Source organism: Podarcis erhardii, assembly GCF_964252035.2.
Source record: "Podarcis erhardii genome assembly, chromosome: 5".
NCBI classification, from domain to species: domain Eukaryota; kingdom Metazoa; phylum Chordata; class Lepidosauria; order Squamata; family Lacertidae; genus Podarcis; species Podarcis erhardii.
In genome coordinates, this window is record NC_138509.1 from 19,725,097 (window position 1) to 19,739,819 (window position 14,723).

Sequence of the window (14,723 nt, forward strand, 5' to 3'; positions counted from 1 at the left end):
ACAAGAACCTGCCTTTCTTTCTTGCTTTCGATAGAGGGAAGTTCTCACTATAATAAGGTTGGCAAACAATGATCCAAACAACTGAAAAAAGTTTAGAACTTTGCTTAGTTGGCATTGTTAAGTTAGAGCTCCTCCTGCTGGCCTTTCTGTGAACATGATCACAGTGATCAGGGTTGTCGATTAAGGCCATCATGCTTCCAGTCTACCAGTTCAGACTTAGTTCTCTGCTTATTTTATTTTTTTACTTTTTTCTCATACTGCTAGGTGTTGTTGCTGTTGCTGCAGTTGCTTCCAGTTACTAGTTGTATTTCATTATAACGACACCTGCTGTAGCATGCTATCTAAGAGAGCAAGCTAAAAATCAGAAAGCCCCAGCTTTGACTGTTGCCTCTCTCATGCATTCACCGGGTGACCTTTGGCAATCCACTTTCTGTGCCCCCCACATCTGCAGCATGGGGGATAATAATACTGATTTCCATTACAGGGCCGTTAAAGTTTACAACAATATAACGCTCATTTGAACACTAGAAAGCGCTATGCAAATGTTTTTCAAATGGTTATGAGATGCCTTTAAATGCTGTAAAATGAATGGTAGCATTACAGGATTCGAGCATGTGCAATCTTCTTGCACACAGTGTCTATGTGCAATACTTGGTGATCAAAATAAAGGTGGGGAAATACAGGAAGAAGGCTGGAAACAATGACAAAATGTCTTTATTGGAAAGAAAGCTGCAACACTTCCCAGCCACCAATTTAACCAACTAATTTGTATTGGAAATCTTCCGGGTGTTTCAGTAACATCATGTTCCTGCCGTAATCGCCATCGATTATTCTTTATTACCACACTGCAACACCCTTAATCTTGTCTCTGGCTTAATGCGAGCAGACTAGAACCAAGAAGTCCAGGATTTTGCTAAATGCAGTGGAACCTCGGGTTACGCTTACGAACACTTTGGGTAACTAGCTCCACTAACCTGGAAGTAGGTTTCCTGGTAGCAAACTTTGCCTCGGGATAGTGGAACTCGCATGCCGGCAGCAGCGGGAGGCCCCATTAGCAAAAGCATGCCTCAGGTTAAGAACGGTTTTGGGTTGAGAAAGGACCTACAGAACGAATTAATTTCGTAACCAGAGGTACCACTGTGTATGGATGGGGAACCTATATTTGCCTACAGTCCTCACGCCTCATGGAATGCAAGTCTAGAATTACCGTACTGGTCTGAATATAGGCCTCACTTTTTTCCAAAATTCTGACCGTGAAAAGTTAAAGTGCGGCTCATATTCGCAACCTTATGGTATGTAGCTAGGAGCATGGGGCAAACAGCACCAGGAACACGGCAAAGCAGCACCCGCCCCGTGCGTAGTCCCCCATCCTCTCCCCCAAGGCCGGGAAGGGAGAGAGCGCCCCCAGTACGCAGCCAGGAATGCAACGGTTTATATTCGGGTATTTTTTCTTTTTTTCTTTCCCCTCTCCCAATTTTTAAGGTGCAGTTTATATTCAAGACAATAAGGTATCCTCTGGCGTTCCTGAATGGCCTTTGAATTTATCTGCCATTGGAGGCTACGTGCACTTGGCCTCCTCATTTTTTGGCTTAATGTGTATCCATGTCTACATGGAAATTTTGTGCCAATTAGAACAGGTACAGCAGGAAGTTCTCCTGTCACCTGCCTCCTCAACTGGCGTGACAAGCAGTTCCCAGGGGTGGGGCACGGTGAAAGATAGAGGAGCACGTGGATGGGAACAGCTGTCAGTGCCTTGTCTTCTACAGTATTGAGAAATGACAAGATCTCTTTCGTAGAGGGCAAAATGAGAGGGGACACCTCCACAGGCGAGTCCCTTCAGCTCATTATCACGTGGACGGCCCTGGGGGAAGAAACTATGCTGGTGCTGAGAGACTATGACATTCTGTTTCCAGAAGTTTATCTTGACCTCTTCCCTCCCACTTTTTCACAGGCAAGTCAAGCCACATTTTTTTCAGAGGACTTTCAAATACTTCATTAGTCTGGTTTCCAAACATCTTTACTGCTATTTTTGATGCCTGGTGTGTTGTGTTGTTAACCTTTTCTTTTCTTTTTTACACTTAATGTTGGCTTGAGGAGAGATTGTCCTTTACAGGGCGACTGTGAAACTCCATATATAAACTGACTGGGCATTCCGATGTGGACAATATGTTCTCAGGCCAGTTGCAAGCAAAGACAGATTCCTGCATATTCTCCAGCAAGGGCAATGCACAGTTTTATCACATCACCCTTTGCCAACCCTCTGGGGGCAACATGCCAGTGGTGGGTATGGACAAAAGTGGATGCGACCACCCGACACTGTCACACATGCACTCACACAAACAGCTTTCCCCCCTTTCCTAGTCAAAAATCAATGCAGTCTTAGGGGAAGGGAGAGATTTGCTTGAGAGATCAGGGCAGACCTGTCTATACCCACTCTATAGGGCGGGGATGAGAATGTCTAATTCCCAATTTGGCAGATGGGCAAGGGTTAAATTCTGCCTCAAGTCAGACACTACAATGAGAGTAATCCAAAATGATTGTGCCTGCTTTGGCAAGCCATTTGCTCTTAACACATCTGTAGTGTGAATGCAATAACAACATGTTTGTGTATGGACATGCACACTTGTACAAATTATCTGGCTGTGTTCCTGGGATGCCCAAGTGCATTTCCTCACCAACTCCTTAGCATTCCCGCTGCAAACAAAGGGAACTGAGGAAAGAACCCGATACAATGACACACAAAAGCAGGTATTGTTGAGTCAACCCCTTCATCCTATTAAGGCCTGGTTATTGTTCAAAATTTCCTAGAAGGTGGTTGGGGAAACCCAGGCTGCATTAGGAATCCTTAGGGGGCCCTATACTTTGTGTTTTGGCACCACTGCTTTAAGGATGTGAAACCACCACCCCATCCTTTGTAACCATTTCAGGGCATGTGTTATATTTTAGAGAGAATTATTAGCTTTATTCAAGGCCAGCAGTGAGACAGCTCTCGGAAATTATCAGCTCAAAATGCAGCATTATACCAGTTAAGCACCCTATCTTAGGACACATTTTTATCAAAAGATGCAACAGTCAAACAGCTCACCATGTTTCCCTTCGAGTATTTACAGTATAAAGAACAGCAGAAGCTACCTTTAATCATCCAGACAATACCCAGGTAAAACGTAATGTGTTAAAGAGGTGATTCTCAATACAACAAGCATGACAGAATATGCAGGGTGTTCAAGCACAAAGGCAAAATGCTGAGCTAAAACTATGAGCAGCAGTGTTCTTAAGAGCTGTCTAAAAATAAATCCAAATGAGACACAGAGTTTGAAAGACATTATAGGGCATTTCAGCAGAAATCATCAACAGAATTAAAAGTTCAAACCAAAGGCAAGGACTATGGTCTAATGTGGCAGAGAGTCCCAACCTTTATATATTTGCTCAGGCACAGAATCAGCGGACCTGTCTCAACGTAACAATGGCAAGCACTGCAGTAAAAATGCACTGCACTAATACAAAATGCTAAAAAGTTGGTGGGGTGGAGGGGTTTATTCAAGCTCCATGCTGGTGCCCTTTGCTTCTCACCCTCATTCTGCCCCTGAGCTTATACTAGTGAAAAGTCTCTCTAGAGAGGGTAAAATCTTGTAAACCACTTCACCCTGCCAAGCAATGCCATGCCAGGGAAAAACTGCACCAGTAATTTTCCTTTCTCAGATGTGGGTGGTGGCACTGCATAACATGTAGGTACTAATCATGTAGATACTAAGCAGATACTAAACACAATGGCCAACAAATCTATGAATTATGCACCCACTCATCTGACAGGCACTGTTAACTACTTCCTCCAAATCCAAGTAACGTGCTGTTTCTAAACCTTCCCCACAGACAGCTCTGTCTATCACAACACAGCTTGGATGAGGAATGCCTAATGAAAGCTCTATCAAAGCTTTCTCTCTGATTGAAACTAGTAGATCTGCTTTGATGTATTTCTTGGGGGGGGGCATCTCCCCTAAAGAATTTAAGGCATGTTATATAAAACTACCTTTTAACAGCACGTTGGATCTCTGAGAAATAAAACTGCCCCAGTGGGGTTTCTTGGTCTTGACTGCAGTTCTTATGTGGTCACAGCTTTCTCTCTCACAGCCTTTTGCACTTCAAGAAAAGCTTGCGCCATGCCCAAGAGTTCAGTGCCACGGTTATTAACTAAAGTGCTTTGCAATGCATGCAGGTTGTTAAGATAGCACCAAGAAAACATAAGAGCAAAACCTGCTGGTAGACCATTATAAATCAGAGGGGGAGGGGTGGCAGAGTTTGTGGAGAAAGATTGCAAGATGTTCAGGATGCAATGCTGACCACATTTACTGCAGATAAACCCCTTTAAACTCTGGGTGGGAAGGTGGGTGAGAAATAGAAGAGGTTTATTTCTCAAGAAAGGGGATGAAAAGTTGACCAAGCCACCTGCTGAAACTGGATGCCCAACAAGGATAATCTGCCCTGTTGCACATTATTTTTTAATAGTTGTTGTTGTTGTTATTGTTATTGTTGTTATTGTTATTATTATTATTATTATTATTATTATTATTATTATTATTATTCACAGCTAAAAGTACTAATGGAGTAGCATTAGCCTTCTTGGTCTATGGTGCAAATGACAGAGAATGAAAATGCCACCTTGCCTCCCAGTCACAGCTACACCCTGGACACAGTGTGGCTGCATGTAGAGATCAGTGCTCACAGACCTGCTTAATCTGCAATCCTTACCTGTAAAAAGGGTGGTGGGGGAGGGGAGAAAGAAGGGGACTATCCATACAATCACTTATAGAGGGCAATCCAGCCCTGGATGCAGGCAAAACCAGGGGAGCAACAGACAGGTGCAAGTTGGGCCCAAAGGAAGATGCCTCACCACACTTCTATACAGCTCAGTTTATGAATAAGGCTACTGTTAGACCTGAGAAGTAGAGGCTATAGGTTGCTCTGTGCTTGCTCTGTTTGTGTTGGCATTTTGGTCCTGACCATTAAGAACTGGCTTTATTTCCTTGATCTAAAAAGAAAGGCTCCACCCCCCATTGTCACAAGCTAGTTTCCTCGCTTTGCCCACAGCTGCAAAACCTGCAGAGGAAACGTCTGAAAGAAATTTCTCTTTCCAAGTGAAAGAGAAGATTGCCACACTTTTGAACGCACAAAAAAATATTTAGGAATACACCCATCCCTCTCCCTGAAAAATATACCCCAAAGCTAGAATGTGTTAGAACCTTCTCTTCTGGCTGAATCCTTCACCAGCTTTTCTTCTGGGGGTTGTAGGTCAACAAAAAGTAGAGAGATCCTATTCCAAAGAAAAATGTTTGAACCAACCACAAACGCTGAGTTGAAGGGTCTGTGATGCCTTTCATCCTGCAGTGAAGAGACAGACAGACAAAGCCTGACATTTCTGCATGTATTACTTAAAATCCAAGTTAAGTAGATAGATGTCTATTTTGCCCTCAGCTGCTTGGAGGATGGGCAGAAACTGAAGTTGGGCTGTCATCCACACCCCTGCTCCCTCACCAGGAGCCTTCAGGGAACTTTCCAGGGTGGCATGTGATACACCAATGAAGGAAAGATATCAGCAATGCAGTCACTAGTTCCAGATAACCTCCAAACAGGGTTTTGAATCCAAGTGCATATATCTGGGATTTAGAACTTGCAGAACCATCATATTGTTACTCCTCTGCTGGCACTCACACAGACCAGCCTACTTACACAGTCACTGGTTCCTTGTGCTTCTTTTATGTTCTTTTATTTTGCTTACTTCATTTATACATCCCAAAGCAATTAACAATACAAAATCATCAACAATAAAGGCATATATAAACACAATGCAGATAAGGGCCAGGATAAAATTCTGATTAAAAGGCTTCTTAGAAGAGGAAGGTCTTTAAGAGGTGCCTAAAAGACAATATCTGAAGAAGTGTGCATGCACACGAAAGCTCATACCTATAACTAACTCAGTTGGTCTTTAAGGTGCTACTGGAAGGAATTTTTTTATTTTGTAAAAGACAATAGACAGAGTTCTCAGGGATAGGTGCCACCAACATTTAAGGTCCAGTTCCCGCATTATACGGAGCAGATCTCCTGATGAGATGGTATCTGCAAGAGGCCCTCTTCTGCAGAATGCAACCATCAGTTGTATATATAAGGTGCAAGGCAGCCTTTTAGGTATCCTGGTCCTCAGATGTATAAGGCTTTGTAAACTAGTACCAGCGCCTTTATTTAATTTTTTTAAGAAACCTGGCAAAAGGGTCAGGGTAAGTTCACCTGCCACAGCTGGGTTGGGTTCCAATGCACAGCACACCTCATTGGTCCAATGTTGGAAAGCTCTGGTTGCTTTTTAAAAAGCAAATTCAACGACAGCTCCGAAGTCGGTCCTTGACAGAATTTACTTTAGACCCAATTCTTGCAGATAGGTTGTGAAGATTATTAAAACCTGTGTGTCACTTCCATACCACTTTAGGCAGCGAGAGGGAGTGCTCATGCATTTCCCACAACACCCCATATCCGTACCCAGAAAACCAGCTTACAAGCCCAGACACAGTCCTAAACATTCTGCTGTTTAGGAGAGGGCAGAGGGAGGTGGAGGTAGAAGAGAGACCCAAAATAAAATAAAAATAGCTTACTTGCATAGCTTGAGGGCATATAATGCTTCCCCGATGTGGATTAACCAGGTAATTAAATATCTGAAAGGAAGGAAAATAACACCATTTGTAACTGGCGTAAATTAAAGCAAGATAAGGGTTAGCCCAAAACATTAAGGTATTCCCAGGGGGAAAGCCAAACACATCCCCAATCACCAGCTAATTAACAGGGGACACAACCCTGTTATTTCTCATGCAAGCCCTTGTGAAATGGACAGGAGTTGACTGAAGCAACTCAAATATGCTTTGTGCAATGCCTGTTCATTTCGGTAAGCATGGCTTGTGCAAGAGAAACACACAACAGGTGCAGGAATAGGGTTTTCAAAAAGCAGGCAATCATTCTGCCCTGCCCTTTACATTAATGTGCATATTTCTAATAACAAGTTATGCATAGCCTAAACCGGACCAGAAACACTACACAGTCCGAGTGGAGTAAGGCATGTATGGAGCTGCTCCTTAACCCATGGCTGCCAACCGTCCCTTATTTGGCGGGAAACTCCCTTATCCCAGTGCTGTGTCCCGCTGCTGTCCCTTATTGATGATGTCCCTTAAATTTCCCGGGTTTCATGCTCGCCCGGCTGGGGAGGGAAGCAGCGGCTCGGGGTCCTCCACCTTGAGAGAGCGAGCGCACGAGCTGCCGTGTCTTCGTCTCTCCCTTTCCCCCTCAGGGGCACATTGTGAGGAGACGGGTGGCGGCGGGCGGGCAGGCAGCCCCTCTTGCAAGACTTCTGCCACGCTACCAGGGGAAGCCGGAGGCAGCAGCGGTGGCTCAGGAGGCGGCCTGAGGGAGGAGGAAGAAGAGGGGATGGGGAGGGACACAGAAGGGCGGCACTTCAGCCGCCGCGCCGCAACCGCCTCATGCCGGACTCACGGGCGGCATGGGCAAGAGTCTCTCTCCCTCCCTCCCTCTCTCTCAGGCAGGGAAGGGCCGATGGAACTCCTCGCCCCAGGACATGCTGCTTAGCATACCCTCCAACCAGGGCAGTGATTTCCCCTCTGCATCCCTTTCATAACTCTATTTTTATAAATCATTTGTCCATCCATAGTTCAATTTTTTACTACAAGTTTTCGGTCAATCTTACCAATGTATGTAACTCGTTACAACAGCTTTTCAAATAAATTATAAACTTTCCCCATAGTTTATTAAAGAGGTCCTCTTCCTGGTTTCTAATTCTGCCTGTAAGCTTTGCCATCTCGACGTCGTTCATCAGTTTTGTCTGCCACTCTTCTTTGGTGGGAATTGTAGACCCTTAGGATCATCTAGTCCAACCCCCTGCAAAACACAGTCAGTCGCAGCCAAAGCAGCATGGCTCCATGAGTGTGGGATTTCTGTATAAGCCAAGCCAAAAGCCCTTATTTTGGCTGCTGATCCCTTATTTTCGAGGCTGCTGGTCCCTTATTTTCAAATCTGTAAGTTGACAGCTATGCTTTAACCCAGGTGACAAAAGTGCTCAGGGGAGATAATTATGGGCTGGAAAACTACCAGAGGAAGAGGAACAAAGGCTAGACAGCCTGTCCCAATCCACCCTTCACACATGTGTCGGACTGGTTTTTACAATTAAAAAGGAAGGAAGAAAAAAGAATGAGGCCCTGGGTCCATTGTTAGAAACTCTACAATTCTATGACTCTATAATCTATGACTCTATAATCTCAAAATACATTGCTTGACTGTAGCTTGCTCTTACACTTCACTTGTCCCTCCCAATATGCAAGGAGAAACACATACATAGGGCTGCATATTATATTACTCACCCTCCCACCCACCCCCAAAATCCCCACTGTTGGGTGAGCAGAAGGAATGTGAACAGGTAGAAGATGAGAATTCAGCTTACCCTATATCGAGAAGAGTTTTATGGCTTTCCACCAAATATTTAGTGAAGGTGCCTAATGGTCCCAGAAGGTCATAGGGGATTGTTGAGGGTGAAAAGACTGCCCACTGAGGTGTGCGGAGGGGGAGGGGAGAAAGAGAGATACATTTAAGTAAGCATACAGGAGATATTGTTTTATTTACTTCAGCTATACCACTTAATATTCCAAATTCCTAAGCCGCATACAGTGGTACCTCTGGTTACGTACTTAATTTGTTGTGGAGGTCTGTTCTTAACCTGAAACTGTTCTTAACCTGAAGCACCACTTTAGCTAATGGGGCCTCCCGCTGCTGCTGCTCCACCGGAGCACAATTTCTGTTCTCATCCTGAAGCAAAGTTCTTAACCCGAGGTAATATTTCTGGGTTAGCAGAGTCTGTAACCTGAGACGTATTTAACCTGAAGCATATGTAACCCGAGGTACCACTGTATATACGTGTCAACATAACCCATCATCCTGCAACAGCAGAATTCACAACTTTTGTGTTTATCCCCCAGTATCCATACATAATATATGAAATTCGGGGACATAGTACAATGTGGCACAATCCAGAAATTAGCAGCCATTTGACCAGCGGTAGGCAACCTAAGGCCCGTGGGCCAGATCCAGCCCAATCGCCTTCTCAATCTGGCCCACAGACGGTCCAGGAATCAGTGTGTTTTTACATGAGTAGAATGTGTGCTTTTATTTAAAATGCATCTCTGGGTTATTGGTGGAAATAATTTGTTCATTCCCCCCCTCCAAAAAAAATAGTCCAGCCCACGGCTGAAAAAGGTTCTGACCCTTGCATTTTACAATGCAGGGTGTGGAGGACCCTGAAACACTGGATTTAGGCAAGAAAGCCCACAGCTGATGAGATCTCGGTCTAGATCCCCCTAAAAACATAAATCACAATTATAATGTACTTCCAGAATAAACCTCACCAGTACAGTGTGTGCTATGCATTAAAGCAGGCTGTCTTCATGAAATGCACTAAAAGTGCACTACGGCGGGAAACATAATTATACTGGACTCCAATCAGGGATTCAGCTCCCAAAAACCTTGGAGTGGGGGGAGAGACAGAAACAACCCTGACTATGATCCCCGCACGTGTCCCCTCCCCCCCCCGGGTGCCCTTTGGAGTCGTGGTGCCCCGCGCTGCCCCGCGCTTCCCCGCACCAGGCGCCCCGGGAGCCTCCAGGGAGGCTGCGCTCACCCCGTAGTAGATCAGGCCGGCCAAGATCGCCACCATTACGAACAGGTTGGAGCGTCGGAAATAATCCGCTCGGTGCTCGGCCGGGGAGTCCATCGAGCCCGCCCCCCTCCTCATCTCTGCGGCGATGGGATCTGTTCCCGCCGCCTCTTGCGAGCAGCCCCAAGAAGCGCTCCGGCGGGGCGGGGCGAAGGCGCTGCATTTGCATACGCCGCCTGCGTCACAAAGAGGGCATTGTTGTTACGCTCAGCGCAGGCGCGGGGAGGAGGAGGGTTGGATTAGGGGGGATCCGCGGGGCTCTCTGCCGCGGGCTCCGGGCTGCTGCCTGCTGCTTTCCCCCTCTCGGGCAACCGCGAGTGCGAGTCTTTGTGTGGCGGCAATTCGCACAACTGGAGAGTTGGAAGAGGTCCCCAAGGGTCATCTAGTCCAACCCCGCCTGCAGTGCAGGAATCCCGCCGAAAGCCGTCCCTGCGTGGGCTCGACTTCTGGTTAACAGGGCACTGACCCATTGTGCCACCATTCAGCACAGTGGCAAGCGAGACAAGAGGGGGATCGTAGAATCGTACAGTTGGAAGGGACCCTGATGATCATCTAGCCGCCCCCCCCCGCCCCGCAGAGCAGGAATCTTTTGCCCAGCGTGGAGCTTGGACCCACGACCCTCAGATTAAGAGTCCCATGCGCTACCAGCTGACCTGCCCGTAGTGGTGCAGTAGTGCCATACGCACGTCATTTACACAAAATCACCACCACTCATTCGCCTTTCTGGAGTTTGCACACTCACTGAGTCCCCATCCGTAATGTGCTTATTGTCTGCTCTTCTTGCCTTTTCCAGGGCCCAGTGCTTGACCCCTCTTGCTGTTGGCTATTCTGCAGATTAGTTGCGCTGCAGAAGGCGTGCAGGGGAGACCACACATTTCAAGAAACGCAAAAGTGACTTTTGCTAGGTTTTAATAACAAAAACAAAAACTCCTTATACACTAAATTACAATATATCAATAAGCATGACCCATCCATCAGGGTATTGAGAGAGCTACGTGTTTAATTAACATAACAGCTTAATAAACATTAACAGCACCTGCTAAACTGCTTTACAGCTGTAAAACTAGGTCATGTTATTTGTTCTGGCCCTTAAAGACATACACATCTTGTGAAACAATAATGAGGCTTATATTTAAAGAAACCATTCAACACTTGCTTCTGGTTTGCCTTCCTTCTCTTCCTTCTCAAAAAATGGGCCAGGTTTTGTGTGACAAAAAGATTGGTTTTGCTGAACAGGTTGGATCAACAAGTGCTCCTTTTTTTCTTTTTATTTCCCTGCCTGCAAATTGTAAATGAATGGCAGCCTCTGATTGGCCATGGTTTCAGGAGGGAGAGTTTAAAAGGAGAGGTTTTGAAGAGACAGTTAGTTTGAGAGGGTTGGTTGAAGTGGGTTGGAATTGTGGTTGGAGAGGGTGGGAGAAAGGTAGGGAGACAGGTTAGGAGACAGGCTGAGGTATAAAGAGTGAATGGGAGAAAGAGTTGGCTCTGGAAAAAACAACTTCCACTCTGAGCGTATTGTGAAGGACAGAGTGTGGTGTCCTGTAGGAGGAATAGACCGGAATTTTACTGGGAGGCAGAGATTGAGCCAGGAGAAGTAGGAGCTGGAAAGGAACAGCCTACTTGGGACTCAAATCTAGTCTGGAGGGGAGAGAGAGAGTCTTCTAAGGAAACAATGAAACTCCCAGACCCAGTGAAGGGAGGGAGTGTGGAGAGCCATGTGGTCTACATCTGAAGGCAGCCTTGTTTAGGGAAGCTTTTAATGTTTGATGTATTACAGTATTTTAATATTTTTTTGGAAGCCACCCAGAGTGGCTGGGGAAGCCCAGCCAGATGGGTGGAGTATAAATAATAAATTATTATTATTATTAGAATGGACCTCCGAACGAGTTAAGTTTGTACCACTGTATTACTTAAAGTACCTCAGGAGTAGGATTGTTAAAGGGGTTGGGTAACTGAAAGAAAGTATCACCAGAAAAAAAGAACCAAACCATAATGCAAAAACTGAGGACAAATTAAAAGTGAAATCGCACTGTATTTCTGAACTAACCTAAGTTGAATCCATTTGTGTTACATACTATCTTGCCTTAAATAAATCTTTATTGTTTATTTAAAGAAAACCTGTCTGAGACTCCAACTTACTAGTTACCACTTTCACAAAGGTCCTCCACAGGATACTCTGGGGCTAGAATTTTTAAGGGAAAAGGGAAATAAACCTTCGGGTAAAGGGTTGTTCAGTGAGGTAGGGGCAATTTATCTAAGTGATAGCAGGCCCAACGGCATGAAAAGTGCCGTCACGCCCGTCACATTTTGTCCTCAGCATTTCTAGCACATGAAAGGAGTTAAAAGTGCTGGCTTCCTGCATGTCACACTTTCCAGAGAAGCCAGAAAAAGGGCTGCAGTGATGGAGAGGAGTGGGAGGGATCTGGTGCCAGAATATCACAAGTGCCAGGCTCTGCTGATCTGGCAGCTGCCTCCCTCTGAAAAGCGGGGGTAAGCACATTGTCTCGGCCAAAGAATGCTAGAAACAGCCATTTATCCCCTCACGGAGCTACAATTCCTGGCCCCCTTATGGGTCCCAGGATTGTTTTAAAGGACCATTAAATGTATGGTGTGTCTGCAGTCCAGAAGTGTAGGTGGATGGGGGCTTGCATGCTTGGGCCATCTGGATTTGTTTCTCATAATGTTACGTGATGCTTCTCACATTTTAAGTATATTGCTATTACTGCAATTTAAAGCACGGGGGAAATTTCAATTTAAATAAATTACTCACAACTGTTTCCCCATGCCTATATTTTCAGAACGTATGTACATGAATGTAAATTACATATTCCCTGGGAGGACATGCATAGTAATTAGTTGCTACTTGAGTTTCTACGAGAAGGCTTGCTGTTGCTGAGCCCAACGAACCTCAACTTCATTCTGTGCTGTAGTGGTAGCAGAGGGAAACATGCAGCCTTTTGTAAAAATAAATAAATAAGGCTCTGTGCTTTAGTCTGATGTGACTTGGTTGATAACTTAATATTAATGATTACTAAATCTATTTCACCTGCCTACAGGAATTAATGACCTACAATGAAATTTTGGAATAAACATATTAAGTGGTTCTTTACTCGTGTGTGGAGTGTTAGAGGAGGGTAGTACCTCTAGTGGAGGACACATCCTGCTCCTTCTGGGATAGATGGCCCACCTTTGGTCCCCACCCTGCACTCAGCTCTCACCTGTGGCTCCTAGAAGCTGACAGCATGCGACAGCAGCAACACCCTGGGAATGGCTTTGACTGGCTAGCTAAACCAGGGGAGGGTAGCTGATGGGCCTCAAGCCCTTGGTGAGTTAGGGACTTCCCTTGCATGTGGAGATAGTCTCCAGCTGTTTGAGCAGACGAGACCAATAGTGGGTCTTGAAGATTTGCAAGAGCTGCCTGTTGCAATGTTGCATCTGTGTGGGCATTTTCGTTACCTGAGCAGCATGTTGCAGAGAGGAGCAATCTGCTGGAGCTATCTGAATTTGTTCCCAGAAGATCTGTGTTTAACTAAGAGGAAATGAAAGGATGAAGAAATCAGATAATAGGACTATCATTGCATCAGAATATGAAGATGTAATTTTGAGAGGGATTACAATTTGGCACGAGCATGGACCTTGTGCCTTCAAAGTTGCTACATGCAGTGGCCTGATTCTTAGGGATTTTTTTTTTGTTTTTTTACATTCATCAGAGCGAAAAGATTAAAATGTCTTCAGCTGTTGATGCAATGGGACATGCTGTTGATGCAATGCAGCACCCACAAAGGAGAAACATTTCCTCCTTGACTGTGTATTGTTGTTTTTAAGTACTTATACTTAAGTGCAATTGAAGACACAGTCTTGCAGAAGACTCTAGTCTGAGTTAAATTGAAGGATGAAAAGCATCCCTGAATGAGAGAATAAGCTGTTTAAATCCAGGTTGAGCTAGGCTGTTCTTTCCTTGCTGGTATGCATCCATCCTTCCTTAAAAAAAATATAAATTCATTATCTGCATTCTGCTGTCAATGTGCACGCCTCTTTCCTAATAAAACAGCCAGATCTAAGTCCAGCTGAGCTTCCAGTGTGCTATTCAGCCCAGGGAAGGAAGGGATGGGATGAGAATTGGGGGGAACGTGTCCTTTCTGGAGGGAGAACATGGAACACATCTCCTGGGCTGCCAATTTCTCCCCAACGGCTTCTACATGATGATGAGTGAGCTGAAGGGACTCACCTGTAGGAGTGTTCCCTCTCACTTTGCCCGCTAGGCAGGAGATGTTATCATTTCTCAATACAGTATAAGACAGGGCATTTGCAACTGTTCCCATCCATTTGCTCCTCTACCTTGTCTTTCACCTGCCTCACTTGAGGAATGCTATGGACTGGGAGCTGCGAGGAGCGTCCAAACATTGAGGGGGCCCAACACCTCACTAACAAATATTGTGGGGGGCTCAAAGGGCTCTGGCCCCTAGGAGTCAGCGCTCCTGTGGGAAGACAAGCCATGTGGGGAACTACTTATCCCCCACCCTCTTCTCTCAAATATCATGCCGATAATTATGTTCAGAATTTGGGCTTCTGGGCTACACAGACACAAAACTGCTTGTTTCTAGAGACCTGTTGCTCTCGGAAGGATGGGGCCTGGTGCTCCCAGGCTGCAGCTCTGCGGATGACCTTAACTCAGCCAAAGCTGCAGGGAACTGAAGCACAATATGAAAGCCTTGCCTGGTTTGCTTCTCCTTGGGGACAGGATGAGGAGGGGGAGCAAGGAGTAAAAAAGGAAATAAACGAGTGGTGGTTTCTCCAGTCAAGTATTTTGATACTATACTATACTGAAATAATTTATATGTTTCTTTGATTGTCCTTGAATCTTCCTGCTGCTCTTGCCACCCCCTCCTGCAACAGCAGTGTGGCGTGCCACACCTTTTACAACCACTGTATTAAGCCTGAAATGGAGGACACTGCAACAAGCTCGGTG

At 45.4% G+C, this 14,723-nt stretch overlaps 1 protein-coding gene and 1 long non-coding RNA gene across 2 annotated transcripts; both read right to left on the reverse strand.

Moving 5' to 3' along the window:
• Positions 1–2,935: 2,935 nt before the first annotated feature.
• On the reverse strand, positions 2,936–9,876 carry TMEM254 (transmembrane protein 254). The gene is made up of 4 exons (XM_081863120.1): positions 9,719–9,876; positions 8,489–8,592; positions 6,639–6,698; positions 2,936–5,376 (listed from the first exon to the last, which is right to left on the reverse strand). The coding sequence occupies exons 1-4, from the start codon at positions 9,830–9,832 to the stop codon at positions 5,259–5,261; spliced, it is 396 nt and encodes a 131-aa protein (XP_081719246.1). The 5' UTR covers positions 9,833–9,876; the 3' UTR covers positions 2,936–5,258.
• A 770-nt stretch (positions 9,877–10,646) lies between these two features.
• Positions 10,647–13,387, reverse strand: LOC309341652. The gene is made up of 2 exons (XR_014156499.1): positions 13,211–13,387; positions 10,647–12,708 (listed from the first exon to the last, which is right to left on the reverse strand). It is a non-coding gene; the product is annotated as an uncharacterized lncRNA (long non-coding RNA).
• Between the last annotated feature and the right edge of the window lie 1,336 nt (positions 13,388–14,723).